At 42.4% G+C, this 27,588-nt stretch overlaps 1 protein-coding gene across 1 annotated transcript in view; it reads left to right on the forward strand.

The window, feature by feature from the left end:
• The first annotated feature begins 2,495 nt into the window (after positions 1–2,495).
• Positions 2,496–27,588, forward strand: part of efna5a (ephrin-A5a) — a 42,367-nt gene continuing 17,274 nt past the window's right edge. Inside the window, exon 1 of the mRNA XM_027012383.3 lies at positions 2,496–3,532. Coding sequence (XP_026868184.1) covers positions 3,408–3,532 — 125 coding nt within the window. The 5' untranslated portion in view covers positions 2,496–3,407. The remainder of the gene's footprint in view (positions 3,533–27,588) is intronic.

A 27,588-nucleotide genomic window follows, 5' to 3' on the forward strand; every position in this document is an offset into this window, starting at 1 on the left:
TTAGTTAAGGGCTTTAGCACCTTATTATCATGGCTTCAATAAAGTGTTTTCTTCTCTTTTCTGGATAATTGTGTGATTTACTTCTGACTATATTTTTGGTGCCTGTTTATAAGGCATCCACTTAGTTTTTATGTACTGCTAATAGACATTAATTTAATAACTCATTATGGTATCTTAATATCATGTTCAGTGAAGCGATATTGGCAATTGACATTATATGGCCAGGCAATTATCTTTTCTGACAGTTAATAGTTGCCGTTTCTCGTGTGAATCCCATTAAATTTTACATATTATGTTTTCTAGTTTTCCCATTCACTTCAAATTATCTTTATTGCTGAGCCTGTGCTGTAATCTATTTTGTACAGACATATTTTAGATGCTTCCTGCTAGCAGAGCTATCAAGCATTGGCCACATTTTTCAAAAGAGGAGACTGCATCAGAGTTTAGATCTGCCATTATCAGTGGTCACATGGAACATGTCGAGGTAATCAATGATTAAACCCAGCCTCACTCCTCCCCACTCTCACACCAGCAGTGACCTCATAGCCTGTATCCATCATGCTTGCTCTCTCTCTCTCTCTCTCTCTCTCTCTCTCTCTCTCTCTCTCTTTCACTTTCCTTCACATTCCCCCCCTCCCCCTTCTTTTTCACGACATTGTTGAATTTTGCTCTTCCTTCTCTAAAACCCCTTGAATCTGGACACACCCAGCTGGAGTCATTCAAATGAGACTGTAAGACTTAGCTTGCTAGGACACAGACATCTGTGGGCTTTGCCGGGGAAGAGATAACCATTCATTCCACCAGGAGGGGCTTGTCGACCAGAGAGCACTGCAAGGGGAACTGCTCTCAGAGAGGAGGACCCATGAGCAGAAGAGAATGGTGCTATGCTTCAAACGAACTGAAATTTAGAAGATACTTCACAAAACATGCTACACCAGTGAAAAAAGGACTGTACATTTTTATTTGAAATTATAGTAGATTAAATTAGATCTGTATGAATGTCTTTGCTGGTTTTCCAAAAAAGCACTCAAATACATATGTGAATGCTTTTATTGGAGAGTAGATCTTACATATAAAATTTGAGACTCATGCAAGGATAATCAAAGAAATGCTTTTGGGTGCTCATTTTCTCTCAAATGGGGAATGTGAGATGTATTCAAAGATTTTCATGCTGGAATTGTGCAGTTATGATGTCCTTACTCAGAGCTGCCTTTGTTATAAACGGAGGAACAGTTTTAATCTACACATCATTTCTAGTATTTCCTAAACTGAATATGCATCTCAGGCATTTCCCTTCAGTGCCTTTGTGTGCATATTTACACTTACCTGACACTTTTATACAAAGCAACTTATAATTATGAGTGAGTACAACTTGAGGGCCCCCACCAGTGGGGCTTGAACCAGCAACCTTCTGACTACTAGTCAAGTACCTTAACCACTGAGCTATGTGTAAAGGGATTACAGTGGATTGATTGAACTGGACTTTTGGCTCTTCTGTTCTGAATTTTAAAAACATTATTTTGTCTTTTTGTGGACCTGCATGTATCTCAGCTAAATAGAAGTGATAAATCCATTCTGAGATTAGGTGAGTTGAAAGTGATTGTTGACCTCTTAATGAGACATATTAGCAGGACATCACATTCTCAGTAGTCAGTCCTGTGAGATCGTTGATTTCTTTACTGCACACCAGATAATTTATCAGTCTGTAAAGACAGACAGACAGACAGACACACACTCTCTCTCTCTCTCTCTCTCTCTCTCTCTCTATATATATATATATATATATATATATATATATATATATATATATATATATATATATATATATATATATATATATATATATATAGCCTAGGCAGTTACAACGCACAAACATATATCTATGACCGCTTTTCTGTCACTCCACTACGGGGCGTGTTATGGCTTTTCGCAGATGTCAGATTCAGTGCTGTATAGTACAACGACTGTAATGAAAATGAACTAAATTACATAACCTGTGATACAAAAAAATTGTAGAAATATATTGAGAAACAATTTAATTTACGGAACGTAAATTTGTTCTGCCACATTTTGTGCCACAGAGGAGTTAATTTCCGCATAAAATAATCTACAACCAAATCTAGTCCCATAAATATCGAAATGGTGTAACAAATCTAAATAAACTGTGTAGCGGATGTAAACATGTCAACAAAATACTTGGACGGCCCTGTACTTAGACAAGTCTTTGAAAGTCTCAAAATAGTCAACAATTTTAGTATTAATTTAGCGGTATTTTATTTTGAGTTTTATTTTTGCTTATTATTATCATAATTGTACCTGTATGATTTATCCACTCCATCTAACCTATGCAATGAATTATCTGACAAACGAAGGAGGATATACCCCCCCTTTGGAGGAGGGCTGTTGTTTCTGTAAGCGAGACGCCCATCATTCAAAATGCAAGCCAATGGGACTGCGCTCGATCCTGAAACTGTACCCTTGCTCTCAGGGAAAGCATGGCTTAAGCGTTTAGCAGTTGATTCCGAGGATCTCAGCTGTACGAAGAGTTACAATATTGCGCGCAGTTTTATATGTTCGTAGTGTAATTTGTTTAAATATCCAGGAGTTGAAACATAGTAGGTTTCAGTGGCGAACTGAAAGGCATTATTCACCGCATGTTGTGTGCATTCGGGTCTTTCGATTTTAATTTCTCCGTCAAACCTGACAGTTTGAAGACAACGCTGAGACAGAGAGCAGAAGCAGAAATTCAGCTTCAAGAACAACGCTGGATGATAAACCAAATTCATGCTGATGAATAGTTTCTGCATTTCTTCTCCGACAGTGGAAACCGTGTTAGGAAGGGACATGCGACTGTTAATTCACAAAACTCTTACAGTTTGAGTAGTAACAGTATTTACGAACTCTTTTGTTCTGGGCAAAGAATTTGTCGGAGCCGGAAAGGGAACAAAAATATTTCAAAATAGATAGAAGTCGCTTTGTTTGTTAATTTTTGTCTGGATAACGAAATTCTTCTGCATTCCGCAATAGCCTGATCGCGGCGTGCGAAGATCTGCGCTTCTACGAGGGATGCGCTCGCCGTCAAACGGGACGGTAGACTGAAACGCAAAATATAAAACGTGAAACTGTAGCATTTTAATCCATCGTATTCTTTGGCATAATTTTCCTCAGAACTTTGACCATACGAAGGACTTCGTTGGTATTGGCACTACAAACATTCTCGTTCATTTAGTATAACAGGATCTGTTTTTACGGCCATTTATAGGCAGTGTACATATTCACACGTGGAAATATTAAATAAAGACCCGGCCAAAAGGCCCCAGATGTGAACTGACTGGCATTTTGCCTACTCAAGCCACCTCAAGATACATCCAAACACTGTAGTTGGACTGAGTCTAAGACTTCTAGAAATGCCGCAGGTGGGGATGTTTCTTTGTGTTTTCGTTATCTTCTGGATGGCTGTGTTCGGCCAGGAGCCTGCTTCTAAGGTTGTGGCAGATCGCTATGCAGTCTACTGGAACCGTACAAACCCAAGGTGAGTTTCGCGCACTGGTAGAGTCCTCATTAAGTGGGCAAGCTGTAATTTGAGAATTTAAGACCACTGTCATATTTACTGTAACGTCTAGTGGTACGTGTTCTTATACGAGCTTTATGTGTTTAATGCTTGTTGTTAATGCTTGTAAGAAGGCTTTCCAAAGGATGCTGTGTGCTGTATGTTTACGCATAAAGCGCTGCGTATGCAAGAAGTGGCAATAGAAGATTATTTTCACACCTATCACAGCAAACACTTGTTACGGCTGCTTTACACATAACAGCGTTCACGTCTGTTGAGAAACCCTCGAAAAATCTAAAGATTTTCCGCGCACGAACATTTCTACTGATTCAACGTGCGCACGAACTCCTCAAAAAATCTAACTACTCTTTGACACTAGAATAATTCAAAATTCAGAACTGACAAGATACCATAATGAGTTATTAAATGAATGTCTTTTAGATTAGTTCTTGTTCGCTGTCAGGTATAAGTGACTTAATTGATAGCCTACATGGTAACGTGCGTGGTAAATGTAAGAGAAACATACTCACCTGTTGGATCTAAATGTTTAAAATATATCTGTGTTGGTTTATGGAGTGTTTGAAGATTAGCTAACAGTTGATCACTAGTAGATACTTAATTACTTAATACCTTCTAACAACCTGTAGCCAATATTGGCCACTGTTGTTATTAATTGGCAGATGGTGAATTTAATGTCTTGCTTGCGAATGTGAATTTCTTTTAGATTTTTTATTTGTTTTTTGTGTGCGATTTTGTTGTACATTTCTAAGTTATCACAGAGTAATTTGGTTGGTTGTAGTTTGTGTGTGCATGCGGTGTGTGTGTGTGTGTGTGTGTGTGTGTGTGTGTGTGTGTGTGTGTGTGTGTGTGTGTGAGTGTGTGTGTGTGTGTGTGTGTGTGTTTTAACATCGAAAAGAAGCATAAGAAAATTTCCCAGTATATGCTTCTAGAAGAAACTCTTACAGGGTAGGCTTCTTGTTCAAAATCATATATATGTGCATTCTTGGTTACGATTTCCTAAAGTTACATGATAATAATAAAGCCCAATAAAATGTGAGTGAGTACTTACCTTTAAAAAAAAAAAAAAAAAAAAAACTTAGTCAATAACTTTATTGGCTTAATCATTATTAGGCAACTAAATGTGCAGAATGAATTCACAAACAGGAGTAGGTACTTTAGAATGACTATAGAATTGTTAGTAACGCTAATCCATCCTATCCTTTTACGATTATCCCCTACCACCAAGCCCCTCCAAAATAACAGGTCATCCCTGAGAGCACATCTAAAATGGAAGGCCTAGTGTCCCCTACTCTTTGCAGGACTCCACAGTTTGTCCCCGAGTGTCCTGAAATGAGCTCTTCCCCATTCCCAGTTCTCCCGCTCAGTTGCCATGGGGCTCCCTCCGAGCTAGGCTGTACAGCCCCATGCAGGACTGAGACAATGGCCCAGGCTCCGAGAGGCCTGCAGGAGTGGCTGCTACCCAGCTGGGGGCCTGCTCGTGAGAGTGGAGTGCCTGCTGTGATCACACATTCTGCCCTAACAGCACTGGGCCCATGTTAACCATCAACGGAGCGGCACTGGGTTCATGTTAGGGTGCAACCCCAGGGCAAGCCATGCCTCAAGGGCTAGGCAATGCATGTACGGTGGTGCTGTGTGTGCGTGTGTGTGTGTGTGTGTGTGTCTGTTGGAAGCACCCTGCCTGGGTTTTATCCGGGCAGAATGAGGCCCCTCTGGTAAATAAATGAGTTACTCTAAATGAGTGTCTCTCATTCGCATGCATGCAATCACCCAGTGGCCTAATGCAAAATCTGGCTGTGTTGTATAATGTTGCAGTGCTGTGTGTCATGACCTTGTGCCCCTGGATCTGTCTACATGTCAGTCATAAACCTCAACACAAGTCACTTCCTCTGCAGTTTCCATTACCCAAGACAATGACTGTCTCCACTGTCACATGTGTGCCCCGGGACATTAAACTCCTCTCAATAACCTTGACCTTACAGTTTAAAGTAGTCTTGTTAAAATGTAAAAGACAAATTTTGATCATCCATTTCCTGAGCACATGAGCAATCTGCACTTCATCGGTTAGTAATTTAACATTTTGGATGAAAGATATTGGATCTTGACTCCAACCACTCCTTTTGCTCAGAAGCAGCTGCATCTTCTCCTCTGAATATAGCTCATTAATGTGAACAAATTATAGGCATTAGAAAGTGTATTATGAGAGATCAAAAACAAGATTTAGCCAGGCATGCTGTGAATTATTAGTGTAGCAGTCGGTAACAGAAAGTGATTGCATACATTAGTATGGAGTTCTAAATTGTTTAATGATATTTTAAGAACTAATACTTTTCTACAGTGACTATAGATGCAATCCAATTTTAATTTGGTCTTTAAAGACCACATTTCCACAGTTACTTTTATTTTTTTATTTGCTCACATCAATAACAGTTGGATCTTTCTCTTTATATTTGAACACAAGGAACCTGGTCTTTTCTGGTTTGGAAACACTGCATTTGTGTTTCTATGAACAAATGACCTATAAACTGGTTGCCTTTTTAAAACACACACACATTAAACTAGAACGTAACTAGAATCTATTTGAGCGATACGTATTAATACCTAAACTGTTTTATAGAAATGAATCAGCACTGTAGTAGTTGCCATTTTTTTTCACTCAGGTAGTCCCTAAAAATTAGTTGGGCAATGTGGAAGGGAGCTGCACCTTCTGTTTTACAGCTGAGTTTAGAGGCAGTGCCACTAAGATGCAAGCCTCCCTCCCTCTCTACATATGGTCTCCCAGTCTTCACTGGTTTTCTGGGCTTTCTGAAAATATTGTCAGAGCCAGTCACAATTACAGATCCGGTCAATTCAAGTTGACACACTTTCCTTAAATGCCTCCTGGTTCATTTTCCGCTTTTTTCTTGGGTTAGGGGTTGGTCTTTGAAATGAGTCATGTGCTGAGTAGGAAACACTTGTATTTCTCCTATTTCTTGCTTACTTCCAGCAGCATTTGTAAAAGCAATTATTGCATACATGCATATATAGCTAAAATGATGTATGTGTTGTTAGTTGTATTTATTTTGTTAGTTGTTAAGCATATTTTTTGAAGTGTGTTCTTGCAAGGAAATCATCCTGTGATGAAAATGAGTCTTGTTTATTTGTTGCTGATGGGATGGATCAGTCAAGAATCAGTATTGAATTCCAGTCATAATCTTCTGGGTGTTTGTGTATGTGGTGCCATGGAAGCTGATACCTCCACCCATCTAAGAAATCCATGGAACAGGACTAAGTACTCAGCCTAAGGAACAGCTGGGGAGGGAGATCTTCAGGAGAACAGAACCAGTCTGTGGGTACTGTATTAATCTCAGTTAATACCTTTTAAATCTTTCTGGCAACAGATGTGAAACACTTTTTCTTTCAGATTTCGCAAACTTATTATTCTTAATCTGTAAACCAGTTTCGAAATGTCTGTGGTTCTCACATCCTGCAACTGTCCAATTCAGCAATTTTTCAGTCTTTATCTGTCCTCCGCAGAAATGTAAAATGAGATGGATTTCTTTTAAAGCCCCCTCTTTTCCACCTCGTCACCCCAGCCTCTCATGCACATCCTTAGTTAAGCACTGCGCAAAATGACCTCAAATGTTTTTCTTTATGTACGAGTTCAGTTTTAATCTCCACTTAAAACACAAAGCCCCCTTTTCACTTTGTGGCCAGTTGATGTGATAGCTGTTCAGTGGCATTGTCTGATGTGGGGTTTATATTGTTCCCCATGTTTACCGTGCTTTTACCGCTCAGATGCTCATGCTCCCTGTTGGTTGGTTCTGCTGGAATTAAAAAAAAAAGAAACTCTTGCATCCAAATATTGACTGGGTTTTAGGGTCTTAGCTCTCCCTTAGCCAGGATTTAACCCACGTGAAAGGGTGCCATTGTTCCTTGGTGGATCTTTGCCAGGGTCTAAAGTATGCACGCTTGTACACATGGGAAAGGCATACCATACAGCTTGTATGTAGGAATATGGAGGGACATACAACAGAGGCAAGACACATTCTGGAAGTAGGACAGCCCCCACAGACAATGGAAAAGGGGAATCGGGGGGCCTCAGGGGTCATAGCCCACTATCCCACAGCCCGTCTTGGAGGAAACCTCAGGGGCTGGAAAGTGCTGGAACTCTCTCAAGAGACATGGGGTGCCAGAAGAATGCTCTCTGCTCAGAGAAAGTTTTCCTGCAGGGGAACTAGCACATCCTGCTGCTTGGTGACCCCTCACACACAGAAAAGTTCCTGGCCTCTTACCTCTGTGTTCTCCCTTGGGCTCTTATGTTAATAGGCCTGGAAGATGATTTGTTACCACTTATTGCAAGACCACTGAAAAAAATGGGCTGTGCTACTTGTTCACTAATTTAAAAAATCAATTATATTTTATTTTTGTATTTAAAGAATATTGTTTAGGTTGCCTTAGCAGTCCCTCGTTCTCATGGGACTCTTGGGCTGCTAACAGACACTTTTCATCTGTCCATGTTTACTTGTGGTAAGCTGTTTGTACTTTTCTGTGCAGTTTTAAAAATGTGAGTGTTGAAATGGCTTCTCTGGGGCCTTTGAAGATCTGGCTGAAGGTATTAACGGGGAGACTAAAGGGCTTAAGAGGTCATTGGCCTATTGTGTAAAAACACAAAACACTTCCTCTGGACTCCTTTACCCTTCTATCTCTCCTCCAGTGAGCCACAACCTCACTGGCCATTCATATTCATCTGCCTTGGGCCCTAAAGACCCTGATAAACTTCTTGAAAGGATCCTAAAGTTTGCTAAGCTTGCGTGATAGGCAATGGAGGAAAATGTGGCCATGTGGTAACGACTACTTTGCACATTTTGGCGGGCAAAAGCGCCAGGCAGCGCAGAGCAGGAGATCTTTGTGCTCGTCAGTATGGCGCATTTCATCCCTAAAGGAAATAATGAAGAAAGTGTTTGGCCAGCACACTAAGCTAATAAGAATTGACTGACTTGGCAGGGGTCATCAAGAAAAGAGAACAGAGAATGAGAACAAGCACAATATATACTATCACTGTCTTAGTGATATAGGTTTGCACATCCATTTTGAAGGCAATTGTCATTGGAAACTGATTGGAGACAGTATTTCGAATACTAAAAATAGCGATAATTTTCCTCCATTTTATTTTGAGTGAATGCTAAGTGCATTTGAGTCAGTGCGTTTGTTTTTGTTTTGGGAATATTAGAGTGGTTTTCAAAACAGTGCTCCATGATGATCTTAGTTTGGCATGTTGGTCAATATTTGCCTTGGAATTGAAAATCACCTCAGGGTCTGTGGTGAATGAACCTTTTATGTCCTTTGTGTAAGCCTGTTTTTGGAGAACTTAGCCCCTTATTTGCATCTATATGCCAGCCAGTTCACTGGCAGCGCTATCATATCCATATCATTAAGGTGGAGCTTCAACTAGGGGTGGAAGATTATGATGATACATTAATGTTATCACAGTAAACCATGTCGCCGTGTGCATTTCTTAGCATATAGTAGAGATTGGCTAGAAGCACGGACCAACTGTATGCTCTAGTAAAAAAGAGATCTTATAAGCAAAGAGCAATGTTGTTACACTAATTAGTATTATTTTATTTTTGTAGTGTAAACTATTTTAAACACTAAAAAATATAGTAACATGGTACCTTATTATTAGAGGGTGCTATTTTATTTGTTTGTTTATTTGTTTTCTCCAAATGTTTCTTCATTCATAGTTTTAAATACTAAAGTAAAAAAACATTATAATATCCATAAACCTTTTTAAAATGTGGTACTTATTTATTAGCAATCCTCAAAAAACTGTATATTGTCACATGCACCATGAGCTGTGAAAAAAGTGTTCAAGTATCAATATTTATAGTCAAAATGCAAAATACTGTTTAGTGCAACAGTACAACTAATGTAATTAATCATATTCTTCTTTTCCTTTCTTTTTTTTTTTTGGTAAGATAATTTTTGTTAAGCCTCCAAGAGAACTTTAATATAGTTTTATTGAGCAGTCAATTAAAACTTGATGAAAAACAGAGATGGTTCATTTAATTGCTGATCTGTTGTGTCATGTTTCCTAACAGCATCAACCAAAGAGAATTACTGCTTTTGAGGCAGTATTTCCTGAGGACTGCATGCTCTTATTAACATCCACCCAAAAAATATCATATAACTGTTTTTCAGTGTAGTTTCAGGTCTTCGTGTTGGAAGTCATGCAGCTGTATTCTTTTTTATTTTGTAACAAGAAGAAAAAGAACTGAAGGTCAGCGATAATGACTCTTCTTTTTCAAACCTGAAAATCAGCAACATCTCACATAACAATAAACACTGTATTCATAGTCTTGTGCTGACTTTGTGGAACCTTTGTATGTAGATTATTAGCCTGTGGAGAACAACATAAGGCATGTTCTTCTGTTGAATTTGAGTCCTCTCAGAGCTTTGGGATGGATGAAATATTAAAACCTCCTTTGCAATCTCAGAATCAAGCCTAGCCAACAAACCTTCACATGCAATATGGGGAAAACGAGGTCAAGACAGCCACGGTTGGAATGTCGAGGTCGCCATTTTGTCTTAATGCTGTGTTGCATTTGGCTTGACTTACTGTTAATTTTTCTGTCCTTTTCCATTTTTCACTGTCAATCTTAACAGTTATTTTACTTCTTTATGATTATGTTTGACAATACTGAGTTACAGTACTGGACAACACGATAGGGAGTTTTAATGATAGGGAGTTTTAATGATAGGGAGTTTTTTGTCAATCTTAGTATCTTCTTTCGTTTATACAGAGCACAGACTACAGGAGCAGCCATTTCCCAACTTTCCTCCATTTTGTTTTTTGAGTGAAACAGCTTCGGCAGATATGGGATTACTCTTCAGATATGGGATTACTCTTCAGATATGGGATTACTCTTCAGGCTTTTAGAGACACAACAATGAGCTTTTGTCATTCATTAATTGCTACTTAACTTGGTGATTTACTGTCAGCGACCACAAAACAGTCAAATTTCATATTTTAGTAAGTGCATTCGGAGTTAATCAAAGTCTTGATTGAAGTTTAACTTTGATTTTGATTTATGCCAAAGTCAACAAGATAGAACCAATAACTAATTCAACTGTACTCTTAAACACTAAGTGTAACAGCACTAGCATGGTTGCTGTGCATTGGCCTCCTAGACATTTGCTACACTATCACTGCTACACTGATGCCGATCGTCCGCGTGGCTGGCATGCTGGAGAGCGTGTCCTGCCAGTGCCAGCGTGCCTCTCTGTGCCCATGCCCGCTCTGCTCTAATATCCCGGCGCTCGTATCACTGCTAGGGCAAGCACGCGGGCGCACTGCGCAATCATAGGGATTCGCCGGCCTCCTTTATGCCCGGGCCGAGGACAGGCCTCAGTTATTCTTGTGCATAATTGATGGAAAAGTTAGAATAGCAGAAGTAATGCGATGAGAGGGTGCAGCGAAGCGGAAAGGCGTACAAGTGTGGTGCCGGCAGCCAGGAGAGGGATCGCGTGCGTGGGACAGCAAGACTGGAGGAGGAGAGGAACAAAGTGTCAGCCTCCAGTCAGTCAACCCACAGAACGACCTTATGGCCAACATTCTCGCCAAACAGTAAGTCATGCACCCTAGACCCTTAGAACGCAGTTTCCTAACAGCCAGTTGAAAAAAAGAGCAATTTAGTACTTCATAAGGGAGAAATAACATCTTTTTAATGAGGCCATTACAGGACAACTTTTTGTCTTTATTCTCTTGTAGTGTTGTTATATCTGGCATGGTTGTTTTTTTTTTGTTTGTTTGTTTTTTAAACTTTTTTAGTTATTGTTCTTTTTCTTTTATCTGAGTTCTTGTGTGGTATTGATAAAGGGATGTGTAAGGGTGTGTCACCAGAGTCTCCTTTGTGATGCTGTCTTTAAGATGAGTCGGAGATTGTATATCACACCTTCAACAGCCATTACAAAGAGGTGCTAATAGGTGCACAGCCTGTCTTTGTCTCATGGACAAAGAGGTGCACTAACCTGGATCATCGTGTTTCAAAGCGCCCCGACCAATGTTCACAAGACTTAAAAAAACATAGGGATATTTCATGGATACTGCTTTGATCTGCTCAGCAATGAACCAGTAGGAAAGAAACAATTACATTGCTCTTTAAGAATGTTTCAAGTTTCAAGTTCGATTTATTCGTCACATACATAGTCATACACAGTATAACGCGCAGTGAAATGGTGGTGATATTACTGCTAAGGTTTAAAATATTTTTTTAATACTGGAGTTTTTATTAGTGAATTTATGCAGCATATATACTTGATAATGCACAAATTGTGACAGTGTGTATAAATTATGACCATCACAGACCATGGCAAAAAAAACAAACAAAAACATTTTTATGAGTCCTTTTTATAGAATCTTTTTAGCCTGAATTGATGTTCATGAGTATCTTGAATCTACACATGTACATAGCTGATTAATAAAGGTTATTAACTAGATTATTTCCTTGATGCCAATGTGAAGAACACTGGGTCTTGATTATATTATATAAAAATAACACCAATAGAATTTTAATAAGCTATTGAATTCGAGCTCATATTAGTATATATTTCAGTTTCATCCACAGTAAGCAGAACTAAGAAGTTGGGAAAGTGACTCTGATATAATGGAAAGGAAACCATCTGTCTTGGGCATAAATATTGCAGAGAAGCTATAAAGACTTGTGATGGAAACATAAGCATTGAATGTGCTCAGGAAACAAATGAAGCAGCTTTATCACTGCACCTGAAGCCCACAGGCCTCTACTGCCTAGTCTCATGCTGGCATCTTAAGCCTATATACAGCTTTCTGCAATATAATTTACTGACTTCTTATTCTTCCTGTATTATTCTCAGAGACATTTTAAAGCAAATATTAATTTTGTAGTTGTATATAGTTCCATCAAAAGGGTTCAACATTTGGGCAGTATAGAAACGGTTTACAGAAGTCATTGTCAAGACATCTCATACATTTTTCAACCAATGTGTTTGCAATTTTATTGAGCTGGAAAATAAGTATGACAGAAGCAATTTCTGTATTTTTCAGAATTAATCAAACTCTCTATATAAACTATATAGGAATGTAATATAAAGAGGGATGCTTAAAATGTAGACCTTAATTATTATTACACTTAGATTATTAATTAAAAGTATCAAAAAGAAAAAAAAAAGAAAAAGATCTATTTTGACATATTTCTGTAAATCTGTGACAGTAATGATCGGTGGGCAGTGGTCTCTTTTCCTGTTCCCAAATTAAAAAAAAATTTATTTAATAATTTTTAAAATAACATTAATTAATTACATAAACTAATCCTATTAAAGTTATGTCTGTGTAATGTTTTTGTTACTTACACATTATTATAAGTACTTGTAATTGTAATTAATTTTTTATATACTTAGGTCATTGACTTTCATTATTGTTGAAATAAAAAAAAAACGTTCTGAGATCAGAAGTATTTTATTTCTTACATATCTAGGTTTTCTATAGACATATGTGTCTCATTGAACATACTGGTCGGTTCAATTCCTGCAATTACATGAACATTTCAATACGTTTACAATAAATGGTTTAAAATCTAAGAACAGTTCAGACCAGACTAGAAAATGATTTCCGTTAACTAACACTATTAATACTTAAAAAAGTATTGTTTAATAGTATGCTTCATCTGTGTGTGTAATGGATAAGCACAGGAGCTGAAGGGTTAAGTCCAACTCTTTTGTGACTTTCGTGACTCTCACTTGTCCTCTGTTATGCTCCTATGAGCATCAGAAATGATTTGAGGACTTAAGAGAACCTGCTGTAAAGTGCTCTTGTATGCGTGACTGTGAGGTAGTCGCATGGATGTGAGAGCTTGTCTTGGTGAAGTGGAGACACGCAATGCACATGGGACATTCAGTCCAGCTTGGCTGTCCTCAAATATCAAATAGTCAGTAAGATGTTTTAGTCTGTTGTCTTGAATTTTTCTGCTGTTTTGACTAGCACCAATGGGAAAAAGGTTGATTTGTTTGTGTATTTTCAAGAGCTCAGTATTGTGTTTGGTGAAATAATATCATTGTTATTCTCTTAAGTAGTCGTTTACCCTTCAGCAGACTGTGTTATTTAATTTATGCTGTTCCTTTATTCCTTAATGATTATCTTTGTTACTGTTATAATGACTGTAGACTTCATTAAACTAGGTCACGAAATGGAGAAATCAGTGGGCGTGGTCAGAAAGATCAACCAATAGAACCACTGATACACACTCTGCAGATGTGGGATACCCAATAAGATTCTGAGGGGCTGAATATTTTCAGGCAGATCAGAGTGACATGCTATAGTAACTTGAAGTGGGCTGTCAGCTCTTAGAGGTTCACATTAGCTTTCATTTACATAAAGTTCCTACACATATAGTATTGAAATCAGCTGCTGCTGTTGAATTTTTTCTACTGACTCAGACCACAGCTGAGAGTTAACTCTCAGTGTTCAAGGACACACACACCCTCCTGAAGACCTCTTGCTTTCTCTGAGAGATCCGGTTTGAATGTAACAATATTATAGGACACAGGGGCCTCCCACAGATACATTGCCCTCCCCTAACTCTCTCTCTCTCTCTCTCTCTCTCTCTCTCTCTCTCTCTCTGTCTCTCTTTGTCGCCAATTGTCTGCCATGGCCAACAGATGCGTTTTAAGGGTGGATATCAAATTATGTGAGGGCAGAAATGCTTTAGACTGGGCCTCAGCCGTGGCTCAGCTGATTTATTCCCCTTTTTTATTCTCTGCAGATCTTCTGATGTCCGCCCCCCACCCCATCTCCTATCAAGACAACCTTGCTGAACTGATAATAATCTATTGTCAACGCTCCCTTATCCCAGTAGTTCCCACATGTGCTCAGTGCTCACTGTGTCTCTGTGAGATCTTGGAATATACGTCTTATACTGGTGTTATTTTACAAGCATACCTCCCCTAGTTTCGCCTTCCCAGAGGGGTTGCAACTCCCTCCCACCCCATTTACTCAACCTGATCACACATTTCATTATGTCATGTTTTCCTTTCCTTGTGTTTCATTGTTTGGCAGCTTATGGCATCACTACCTGTCGAGTGCAATATTGCTCAGGGGCTGCAAAATGCTGTGTGTAGAGCAGTGGGCTGCAAGCTTCGTTGAGTCCAGATGCTCTTCAGATGATTGTGATGCATTGCTTGACTTTAATCCGAATCTGCGCCGTTGCACAGTCACAGCGGCTAATTTAATTTGCTGTGAGATCGCGTGAGCAGACGGGGTGGAGACACTGCACAAGGCCCTGTGTGACCAGAGCCCTTTCTTGCCAGCGTCACACTCCGCAGGAATAGCAGCCTGTTAATTACTCCTTGGATTTGATTTTATGCGACATCCTGGCCCAGAACGCCTGTTTCCACTGGCAGGCCCAGTGTTATTCAGCTGAAACAAGACACTCTGAACAAATCTCCACTGCTGAATCTTATCAGGTAGTATTGAACGAACAAATTGTGAATAGTTTACTTACCTTCAACACTCTGAATACATTTCTCCACAGCCTTTTGTTACACTCTGGAATGGAGAGGTAACGTGGGGGACCAGACATGTGATTCAGAGCCCAGTGGTACATTATTTTGGTCTTTTCTTACTAAGAAATGGGGGGGAGTTTTCATTGAAGAAAGATTGGGACGCTGACATTGTGGCAGCAGTATGACGTTAGATCCAGAGGTTTATGAGCCGGGGGTCACCCTCAAATGACTGTAAGCTGTCATCTCATACCAGATGAGGGGTGTGTTATCCTCCAGCCTGGGAAAAGGTTCCGGACCCAGACTAATCACTGCAGCCCACTCTGAGATGTTTATGATGCATTAAGAATGTTTTATGTTTCTTAGAAGCCAGGTGAAAAAATCAGTCTTCTTACTCAGAAGCAGTAATTCAGGTTGATATTGTCATGCCCCGGCCGGTATCCAGGTATCCAACACTGCACAGACCCCACATCAATCAAAGTCCTCAGCCACTCCCACAATCCCAATCACGAAATTATTAAATTATCACACACACCTATGCTTTATTCTGCTTCCTTTCATTTTAAACCCAACAGGTGCCATAAGTCTACCTAGAATCTGAGCAAGCCAGGTCTTCTTTACTAGAAGCCTGTCTTTTTTCACTTCACTTTTGTCAACCATTTCTGAATAAATATTTTATGTTTTATTTTGCACACGCATCTCTCTCCTGCTTCATCAAAATGTCACTGATTCATGGAGCTTTTTTGTTTTGGCTTAGACATCATTCAAAGATCAAGGTCATCTTGAGCCTGCAAGGTGTAAATGTTTTTCTCATAATACACACATGATAAAAGCCTTCTGGAAACACCAGTCTTGGAAATGCTGCTTTAAACATGCTTTAGATTCCCTGTCCACTGGAGACTTTTAGTATGTAGTTAAGCTGGGTGTATATTTAGAGGCTAAATAAGTATTTATTTGTTTGTGTGTGTGTGTGTCTGTGTGTATGTTTGTGTCTCTTTATTCAGCTCTGTTAGCTTGCGGCACTACTCAAATGACCCTGCATGGCTGGGAGATTTGCAGTGTCAGGGAGAAGTCAGTTCAGTCTTTAGCAGTCAATGTGCTCTACTATCAAATAACTGAACACATCTCTCTCTGGCCTGCAGGCTTTGACTAACTACAGAAACAACGACACAGACCTTTTTCAAATACTTGATATATTACCTACACCTCCTTTAAAAAAAGGTTTATATGACCCTGTCGATGCAGTCGTTCCACTCACCCCTCATTTTCTCTCCGTAAGCCACTCAAATGAGCTTCAGTCAGGGATTTAATGGTAGTTGCACTGTGTTAATGAAAGCTCGACAGTCTGATGGAAACAGCCATACAGTGTCCACTTACGGTCTCCTCACAGTGATTAATGGGAGTTGGGCGCATCCAGTTAGTCATAAGCATCACCTAGAGACTGCCTCAAACCTACCTCGAGTCTGACTCGATCCTCAACCTGCCATATACATTCACTGCAAAAGTAGGGCTCGAAGCAAACGAAGGACAATAGAGAACTGGGCCAAGCACAGGCCAGCACTGGTGAAGGCTGGGGCTCCCAGACAAATGGGCTCCCAGAATCCCTCAATTAAAGAGCATGAAAACAAGTTGGCATGATTGCCCTGAGGAGTCCAGTGTCTTTCAGGTGTTAATTGAATTGGTGCGAGTGCCAACAAAAACTTGCCCGTTTATGCAAGAGAGATAGTGAGACAAAAGAAAGGAAAAGTGAGAGAGAGAGAGTGAGCGAGAGAGAGAGAGTGAGAGAGAGAGAGAGAGAGAGCAAGAGAGAGCAAGAGAGAGAGAGTAGCCTGCTTAGTCCCATGACTGTGTTAAAACCACAGGCATTTTAACAGGGCGTACTGGTGGTGTTTTGAGAGAAAATATGCTAACTGTGCGATATCTGATATATCTGATAGTGAGTCGTTCCCTCCTGGGACTTATCAAACCAGTAACCTGTGAGTGCCCTGTTAAAGGGGTTGTTTAGAAAAAACGAGTCATGTTACGAGAGTGTATAACCCTGTCTCAGACCGATTATCTCTGATAACTGATAACCATTCTAGAACACTGAAATGACTGTTTAGCTACTTTTAGCTAAGGTCTGTGTTTTTAGCTAAGGTCTGTGTTTTTAGCTAAGGTCTGTGTTTTTGTTTTGTGGGTAAGGGTAAAAATATCACTGGGTAAAAGTGCTTTTGTTTTTGGTGCAGTCTTCTCCAGTTAGCATGTGGAAGTAGACAAGGGAAGCACTGAGTGAAATCATTGTAAATGAGGGGAGACAAGAAGCACTTTTGTCCACGCAGACCACAGCACAAGCATTTAATAGTGTCTGGCACCTTGCTCTGGCCTAGACAGGAGATCTCAGCATGCTCGGGCAGGGTGGGAGAGTAGAACTCAGCTTAATCTTTTCTGACTCTTCACTGTCTTACATCGGAAGATTCTATACATCCACGACCATAAAGCTCTGCTCAGTTAGGAGGTTATGTTCCATGTGAGTGGCTTGAGTTTATAGTGCTTTTTTGGCCTATTAGCTGCATAAATAAATACGGTGCCGAGGCGTTTGTAAGCAGAAACTCTGGGAGAGATTGGAATCTGGAGCCAGAATTGCAACTCCACCCTGTGTTTGTGTGTGTGTGTGTGTGTGTGTGTGTGTCTCCTCTTGGTCAGTAGTGTAGGCTGTTTCTCACAGATGGAGGAAACTGCACGCCAAGAGAGTGACTATCAGCAGCATCACAGGGTCTTTTCCTCTGGCACAGTTACTTCTGGGCACTCCTTCTCCATGGTTCCTCAGAGGAGGCACCCCAAAGCCTACTGACACCACAGCCCAAACACACATTTGCAGCTGCCCTTTAAAGCAAACCCTCTCATATCTGAATGTGATTTCCCACTGCTCTGCCCTCATGTCTTCTGCTGGCTAAATGCTAATTCCATTTTGCTTTGGCCAACTAAGCATGGATTTTTTACTTGAACACCTTGGGAAGGTCTTAAGCATGCAGAAGAGCATGTATCTATGCACATGAGCACTCACACATGCCCCCCAGTGCCAGCCTAATTATGTGTGTCTAAAAAGGCCTTTGTTGGTGATTTCCTGTACAGAAGATTGGTGGGCAGGGTCGAGCGGCCCAGGCTCATCCAGCATGACCCTGCTTTTGTAGCTCCTACTGACCCCTGTCGGCCTTCCATTGCCATGGCAACGTGGCCCCCACTAACCCTAGAGAAGGGTTTGAATCACAGGCGAAGCACTGTGCATCAATACATGGATCAAAGATCTGTCTGGACATGCAGGACATTCAATTAAACAGATTTTGTTCCCATCGCCTCTATGGCACACGAGTGGTTACAGATGCGAGTCCACCAGGTGTGTCCCAATGAGCACGTGCTGTGAGTGCACTGCCTCCATCTCAGCACTCACTGACAGCCACAGCAATGTCTGCATGACAGGCAAATAATCCCCGAGATTAAGTTGGCCTGCTGTCGTGGCTTGATGCGGCCTGAGATCTGCTTTTACGAGCCTGGGTAAGTGCTGCGTGAACCTGGCCATAAAGCTGCCTCCACATAAAGGAAACCCTCAGAGCTGTGTGCCCCTTCTCTTTCACATATGTGGACCTGACCATGTCCAGAGCAGTGATCACGGCCACTCCTGCCTGTACATTAGGTAGAAATACATAAACATTGGTGCTCATGCTGTTAGTCAACATCTGGGCCCTTTCAGACACCTGCTGCTGGTGGTTTCAGATGGCCTGGGAATATTCTGAGATGCATGATGAAATATGACTGCAAAGGACATGCACGAATAAGAGTGTAGCGTGATCGCCACGCACATGGCTATTCGGGGAACTGTTGTCATGGTACCAGCAAATATGGTTACTTATCTGGTGCGTTGAGTCTAGGCAGTGTTTGAGCAGAGTGGGCACCTTTGTTCTTGTAACACTTTTTGCTGTGCTGGAGTCCACTGGCATCTATAGCCTTTAAATGTCCTCCCAGACATAACTTATCCGAGTAAGCTGGCCATGAAACTGCGTGACGCAGTAAATGCATGCCCCTGTGCTCAGCATGAGACAAAAAAGAAACCTTCAATCCCAGACTTCCTGTGGGAATTACACATACACTGAACTACAAAAAGGAGAGAGTTCTTCCTGTGGTAAATAGAGGCTGGTTTATATACAATTATGGTTTGAATGAGCATTGTGAAGTGACCGGGTCCCTATTTACATTTGTGCTAAATGCACTGAAGCGCCTATTAAACCTTGAGGTACCCAGAACATGAAAGGCTTCATTGTGATACCAAAGAAATTCTGGTGGCACCTAATCACAAAATAAAGGGGCTGAAAATCCCAGGATCTCACAGCAATCTCTCTGGGTTATCTTGAGGCAGCGTGACCTTTGTGACATTGATAGGATTTTACACACACACACACACACACACACACACACACACACACACACACACACCCACCCACCCACACACACACACACACACACACACGTGCCCGCAGACACTTACACACACAGATACACACAAACTTGCCAAAGCACACTCAAATGTGTCTAAAAACACACACCCCAGGCGTTTTAGTTGTGTGTTGCTGTGTGGTGTGTGTTTCTCTTTGAAGCAGCAGGGGTCTTTGGGCAGACAGCTTCATGGTGTTGCACTCCACTGTTTGTTTTTGGAAAACACAGTTCTGGATTTGGAGCTACCTCTCTGCAAACCAGAGAAAATAGACACAATAAACATGGTTTGTTTTTATAAGATTTTACACAAGTCAAAACTAGCAGTGATAGCTACATTTTTTGCACATAATGGCCACTGGACACTTCATAAAAATTTGATTAATCGAAATCTATGCACATGTTGTTAATATCTCTTCACTGTGGCACTGGCCGGACAGCGGTGGAATCATCCCAGACCCAGCTTTCTCACAGCCTCTCAGCTGACAGTCACCTCTTATGTGAGGCCAAACATGTGCTTTGTTTTAATGCTGGTCCTCTGATAACCTGCAGTGTCTTATTCTCTGACGCCTTCATTTTTCCACGGGCTGTAAATAAAATAAACATCTCTTTTTATTTTTGGCACACATGGCCAGACAGATGAGGTGTTCCCGTCTCCTGTGTTAAATCATAGGCCAGTGCAGAAGGACCTGCATTGGGCTTCTGCGTCAGCCAGACTGAGGAATGCAACTCTCAGGCTGATTATTAGTTGTGGACTCTAGACTCCAGCTCCTCAGTGCTTCCTTTTGCAGCCATGCCAACAGCGATTACAGCTGTCTCAACATGGACACAGGATTAGTAAGAATTCGTAAGAATTTGCACTAGCCAACGTACATAAAAAGTTTATCTTAGGGAATAGGGGGAGTGGTGGAGATTGGGGGGGGGGGGGGGGGGGGTCATAGCTTTTCTTACATTTGGACAAAATCCGAATGAAATCGCCTCGTAGCAATGTGGCATCTGGAGGTCATGTCACTGCGATGCATTCTCTTCCATCTGTGAGAGGAGAAACTAGGTTCTGGGCTGCTTGGTGAACTATGTTTTTTTTCCTTCCACACCTGTGGTTGGTGAAGCAGATGGTGCTGATATTGTACAGTCCAGAACCCCTGCAAGGGTTCCTGGTGAAATAGAGCATGCTTATTATTAGGGTGAATTGGCCAGTCACTAAGCAGCACAGAACAAGTGCGGCCATGGCCCTCTGAGGGCTGGAAGTGTGGGGTACAGGCTTATGCAGTTTAGAGTGTTGGGTACAGGCTGATTCAATGCAGGTAGAGGCTGATGCACTGCAGAGTGTTAGGTAGAGGCTAATGTAGTGTGGAGTGTTAGATAGTGGCTAATGCAGTGTGGTGTGTTAGGTAATGGCTTATGCAGTGTGAAGTGTTTGGTAGAGGCTGATGCAGTGAGGTCTTTTACCATCACATGTAAATGAGTGACTGCAGCCTCAGTGTGGGATTTGTAGGTTTGTAGTGGCATCCTCAGAGACTGTACCGACCGACACGCTGACCTTTTCTCTGCTGATATCTGCCGGGTCTCAAATGCCACTCATCTCAACATGACAACCGAGAGGGCCATCCTGCTCCACAGGACTGTGTGAATGTCAACCACCAGCCTCACATACGAAACCACTCACGATCACTCCTCCTGCCTGTGGTTCCCACAACATGGACAGCGAGGAGTGATGAAAGAGTATACTAGGTACATGGCAGTGGATCTAACCACTCATTCTTCTCCAGATCCACTATGAAAAGGCAATTGTTCCCCAGCCAGTCTTTGACTGAGATAATTACTGTGTACTACACAATGTTGATGTCTGTACGAGCAGCCTGTTTTTTGTCATGGGCAATTGTTTGGTAAGCTATTTAGTTAACAGTGTGAAAACTTGGGCGATATGCTGATATCGGTCCTATCATCTGTGTTCCTGTCTGTTTGTATGTCTCTTGATCTCATTTATGTGGTTTTGCATCTCAGGGATGCCTGCTTTCCAGCATCATGCACTGCTTTCCAGCTTCATGGCACTAGTGTCAGACAGTGAAGGCCTGTCCAACAGGACTGACTAGAATTCTAGAGTCATATGGTGTGACTTAAGTTTCAGTGAAGGGCCTGAGGGAAGCGTTTCATGATTCTGGATGTGTGTGTGTATTTGTATGGAGGTGCGGGTGTGTGTTCACACATACATGCACATGCAGCTGAAACCACATTGTCGGCCGTTTGCATTGCCTAGCATGATAAAAGATGAAAAGAGTTTAAGCAAGCCAAGATAAATCCCATAAAGGCTCTGGGGTGACTGGAATGTACTGTGTGTTCCATCTATTATGGTCTAGAGGAAGGAAAGACAAGCACGAAGTAGGAGGAAATCCCTTATCTCTCTATAGAGCTCCATGTGCCTTTGATGAAAGTGACATGTGTAGTGTTATCTGTACATTAAGGGGGGGAGCACCACCTCACCAGGCTTGACTTTACACCCTGCCATCATCTTCCTCAGAGGCAAACAGTAGCTCTAATGACCCCCCAGATATTCTAGATCTGTGGAACATTCACAAAAAGATCAATAATTCATAGGGATGTGCATTTAATCTCAATTACCCGGGAGCATTTTGGTGAATGGCCAGCACATTCAGCACATCTTTTTCAGGAGGCCATTTAGAGATCACATGTGTCTATTCACGTCACCTGCCATTGGCAGTGTGGCTCAGTAATAAGGGTGGACCATGGGGCTTCTGCAGGAATGAAGGCTGCTTCAGACAGTAAACTATTATTGCTCCTTTGGGACAGAGCCGGACTCTTGTGGTTAGATTTAAATGCCCTGCTGTAGTGCTCTCTATATTGGTGAAGTCCAAGGGTGGAGAGGCCACTTTAGCACAAGCGATTTAGAGTGTGCTGTGTGGAATGAAGTGAAGCTGGACCCAATTTCCAGCCAGTCAGGGTGGATGACTCTGGAGATGCTGCATCAGTCAAAAAATAAGACTCTCTCAAGCTTTGCAGTGCTAGTTCAACTCAAGCATCACGGTGCTTGCTCAAATCAAGCACCACAGTGCTAGCTCAGATCAAGCATTGCAGTGCTAGCTCAAATCAAGCACCACAGTGCTAGCTCAGATCAAGCATTGCAGTGCTAGCTCAAATCAAGCATCACAGTGCTAGCTCAGATTAAGCATTGCAGTGCTAGCTCAAATCAAGCATTGGTGTGCTAGCTCAAATCAAACATCACAGTGCTAGCTCAAATCAAGTGCATCCAAAGATGATGACAGCACTTGCCCTTTCGTCATGAGTCATATGTGACCACCCCCATCACCACTGTGTTGTGTCCTCAGCCTGTGGATGTAAAATGCTGACTGTGCAGGATGAAAACTCTAGCAGGCCTTGTGAATCACTGGCTGTTCTAGAGCTGCACGTTTGGTCACCATAAAATTGTGGCCATTCTTTGTGGTGACATCAAAGCAGCACATTAATCCGTGATGTGGAGAGGAGGACGCAGGAGAGGATCCCAAACTCCATCGCTCCATCACTTGTAATTAAAGGTCTTTCTGCTGCGGCTGGCCATCCCCCACTTCCCTCAGAGAATTTATGGGACAGATCTATTAGCCTTTGACCCAATAGGGTTGGTGTGCAGTGTTGCAGAATGGTAGTTCACCAGGCCAAGATCCTGATCAGTATTCCTGAAATGCTCTCCATTTGGCTAATGGACATGGTGTCATAAGTGTTCTGCTTGAGGAAAGTGCCATGAGGTCATGTGTGACCTGATGTGTTAGTTAGGAAACAAGGTTTTATCATGAGGTAAACCTGAGAGCTGGTCGACACCCACAATTCTGTGTTCTGCCTTTCCAAATTCTGTTTCTAGCCTAATGCTGTACTGTAATGACATTTAACTTTAATCAATCATCTAATTAACAAGAGCATGAATGGTAATATCTTTCACTTACCAGTCAATCAATCATTCATTATTTTAATAGTGAGACATTTAAATTCAAATTTCTCATGTGTAGACACCCACACTTTTACAGAGCGTAAATATTAAATGGCAATGTACTTATTGTGGTATTTCTGTCAAAGATCAGCTGTTTAGGTGCTAAGACATCCTGACAGCTGAATAATATGATGTAACGGGAATGGAAAACAGTAAATAAATAAACTCTCCTCTCCCTCTTTCACTTCCTCTCTTCCTTCAATGCTGTGTGCCTTCAGCTCAGGTAAGACACTGAGCCTCAGAAACATACCACCACTCACAGCCCATGGTCAAGTGTTGGTCTCGTCTTGTCTGTTTCTTAAGCTGTCAAGCCCCAAGATGCTTTGCGTGTCTGTGTGTTGTAGGTCATTGTCTCACCCTTGTAGACTGGCAGAGCCACAAGGCACAAGCTCCCGTCAGGTGCCTATGCTCGGCTGGTACGTGTGGGGGCTCTGTATAAGCAGCCCACTGCCACGCACTAACAAGGCCATTTGCTCTGCTCCATTCACTAGGTGATGCGGAGGATCCGGCAGTGGAGCGTGTACACTGAGGCAGATTGGTGTCTGTCAGAGGTTCCTCCACTCCCCTCCTCCAGATCTGCCACTTTTTTTTGGGGGGGGGAGGGGGGGGGAGTAGGTGGGGTTGCTGGTAGTGAATGTATGGGGGGAGTATGTGGGAGTGAGGGTGGTGTATGTATGGGGGGAGTATGTGGGAGTGAGGGTGGTGTATGGATGGGGGAGAACGGGGGATAGGGTGGTGTATAGATGGAAGGAGTTGGTGGGTGGGTGAGGGGGGGAGTAGGTGGGGGGTGGGGTGGTGTATGGATGGGGGGAGTATGTGGGAGTGAGGGTGGTGTATGTATGGGGGGAGTATGTGGGAGTGAGGGTGGTGTATGGATGGGGGAGAACGGGGGATAGGGTGGTGTATAGATGGAAGGAGTTGGTGGGTGGGTGAGGGGGGAGTAGGTGGGGGGTGGGGTGGTGTATGGATGGGGGGAGTATGTGGGAGTGAGGGTGGTGTATGGATGAGGAGAAGGGGGGATAGGGTGGTGTATGGATGGAAGGAGTTGGTGGGTGAGTGAGGGGAGAGTAGGTTGGAGTTGAGGGTGGTGTATGGATGGGGGTTATTGATGGCTAGCAGCACAGTCATTAATGGAGTGCGAGAGAGAGAGAGAGAGAGAGAGAGAGAGAGAGAGAGAGAGAGAGAGAAACGAAAGAGAAATAAAAAGGGAGACAAAAACAAATCTCTGTGGGCTCATTCATCTGGCGGGGCCACTGCATGCCCTCCCTGAGCTGAAAAACAGAAAGAAAGGGGGGGGGGGGGGGACTGGGAGAAGAATGAATAAATGATCATTTACAGAGGTAGAGAGATAGTTGGGAAGAGAAGACAGAATAGGAGGTACAGAACATGGGCCATGAGCCCCCTTCTCTTACCCTGGCTGCTTATTTTAGCATGTAAATAGGTACCGAGAAAAGCTCTGTGGCTTGGGTCAATAGTTACTGATCTGTGTTTTGGTAGTGGATTATGGGGATTTGGGAGGTTGAAAGATGCTCCTGCATGTTTGAGCTGTCCCTCTGGACAGCCTTGCTCCATCTGCTAGAAACAGAGGCTCCTTGCATGTCCTTTTTAAAAAGTGTTTGCAGTCATAATTTTCTTGATTCTTTGTACTTGTACTTGTAACTTTTGCAGATCCCACACCTTTATTGACTTTTTTTTTTTCTTGAAGATAAACTGTACTGCCTGTTGTCATTTCATTGGTATACCTTTAAAACACAGACGTTATTTGAAAATAATGGTGGTGAGTTTAGCGTCTTTCTACTATTAACCATTCTGTCCTTGCTAAACACATACTACAAGTCTGTAAAGGTTTTCATGTCACTTTGCAATGCTTTTCTCTATTGTTCTCACCCTCTTTTTGTTGATCCGGCTGCAGGGCAGGGTTTGGGCAGCTGCTGCCCAGCCACCCTTGCTGGGCTCTGAAACAGTGAGACAGAGAGCAGTGCCTGAGGCTCAGGGAGAGGGCTGGGGAGATGATAGGTGTGGAGAGACGAAGCTTTGAGCCAGATCCCTAATCAGGGCCTGCCTCTGCTCCTGGCATTCTCCACCAGCCCAAGGTGTCCATCTGAAGAGGCAGACTGTCATCACGGAGGGTCTTCTCTCAGGCCTGGAGTGTTCCGCAGATTAGATTCCCACATTCCAAAGATAGAGTGTGGGGGGTGTGGGGCTGGAGTTGGGGTGAGAGGGTGGGGGTGGGGTCAGTGCTCCTTAGCTCTGTAGTAACACCATGGCTGGAGGAGGAGTTGGAGGTGATATGCTTCCTGAGAAAGAATAAGGTATAGATAAGTATATCTGTTCCTCATGTGCCACAGACAGTATCCATTTGTATATCATCTGAAGGTGGCCTCTGACAACTAGATGGCATCACCCTGAGGAGTTTGTGCCTAGTTCCACCTCACAGGAGAGAGGTCACACTGTCTCTCTCAGTGTAGAATAAGTTTGGTGTGGATGTTTAGTGTGTGAAGGAATGCCTTTCAGTTTATTTATCCTTTTGCTTCACATTTTCATTATGACACACCTAGCATACACACTGACTAGCATACTTATTGGCTAGCATACACACTGGCTGGTATTCAGACTGACATATATGCTAACTTTTTGTTTTACTCAGTTACAGGTCATCCCTTGCAGGCTTTTCAGAAGTGCACTCTGGAATGCCACCCATGCAGCGGTTCTAACCCTCCGACATCGGCCTCTCACTGCGCAGTCACCCACTCTGTTATTCTGCCTGCAGCACAACACACCGAAGCCAGTTGGCTTAAAAAATACTCAGAATTATTCACACCCTGATCATTTACAGTATGCCTTTGTTCTGCTTCCTCGACATACAAAAAAGGGTCTCCTCTTCTCACTGCCTCTTAGCCAGCCATTGATGAAACCAAATCCTTTGTGTTTTTCCTGTTAACCATTTCCATATCCTCTTAACTCTCACTGTATAAGCTCATAGCTCAGGGCTGATCTAGCACTTTGATTATGATCCTTGTGCTGAGCCTACGGATGGTGGCACTGGAGCCTTTCCCATTTGGGTGTGTTTGGACGGGGGGAAGCTTAAGTCTCATTAGGCCTGAACGAAGACTGAGCTGGAGGACCTGTTTGTGTTTGGAAGCTTGCCTGACCCTCACGCACAGGCCAGTGAGAGAAAGCTCCAAGCTGCAGTGCAGGACCAGCTCGACCACATCTCGTATTTCAAATCCACTCAGATGAGGAGGATAGTAGCGCTGTGAAACGGAGATGATCATGTGTAGTCTATACAGCAGCACACAACAGCCGCATGTGGCAGGGAAGTCCTTTGATAAAGGGAAGTAGACATGAAGAGCAGATGAAAGCCAGCTATGAACTCTGAAATGGCTTAAGGCTAGATGCTTCATATGTTACACTGACACCCAACCCAAGAACATATTTTGATGCATGTAGAACAGGTTGTCTTGTAATGACTCTCCAGGCATAGACATCTACAGCTCTACTCATTGAGTCACAGCCATATGCCTGGTAAACAGGAAGGGTGGCTACCAGCTACTGAATTTCTTTGGGGGGGGTAGAGGAAACGCTTTGTCTGTCAGGCTACCATCCTCCTATTCTTTCATAAACACTTGCACCTGGTTTGCCCTCCCTTCATAAGGGATTCTGTGCTCCTGGAATCCACTAAGCCCCTCGACCTTCCTGCTATATTTGCACATGGATTTGTAGAGGAAATTACCAAATCTGCAAAGCGCTTTGTGTTGCGTTTTTATTCAGTGCGGTGCGTCTGGTCTCCCAGCTGACTAGCTCTGTCTAAACTGTGTTAAATACCTCAGCATGAGCTGCTGACAGAAGAAAGACCTGGCAACCCTCATGTCTTCCACTATGGCAGTGTGAAAGACCTGGCAACCCCTCACTGCGAACACTACAGCGCTGTGAAAGACTCATTAGGGGCTACTGTTCGCTTCTAGTGAGAAAACAGCTTTCCGGCAGTGACACACAAAAGAAATGGATGAGAGATTGAAGAAGACAACGTGTTTGCCTAATA

Source organism: Electrophorus electricus, chromosome 8, assembly GCF_041902795.1.
Source record: "Electrophorus electricus isolate QZ-2024a chromosome 8, ASM4190279v1, whole genome shotgun sequence".
Lineage (NCBI taxonomy): Eukaryota > Metazoa > Chordata > Actinopteri > Gymnotiformes > Gymnotidae > Electrophorus > Electrophorus electricus.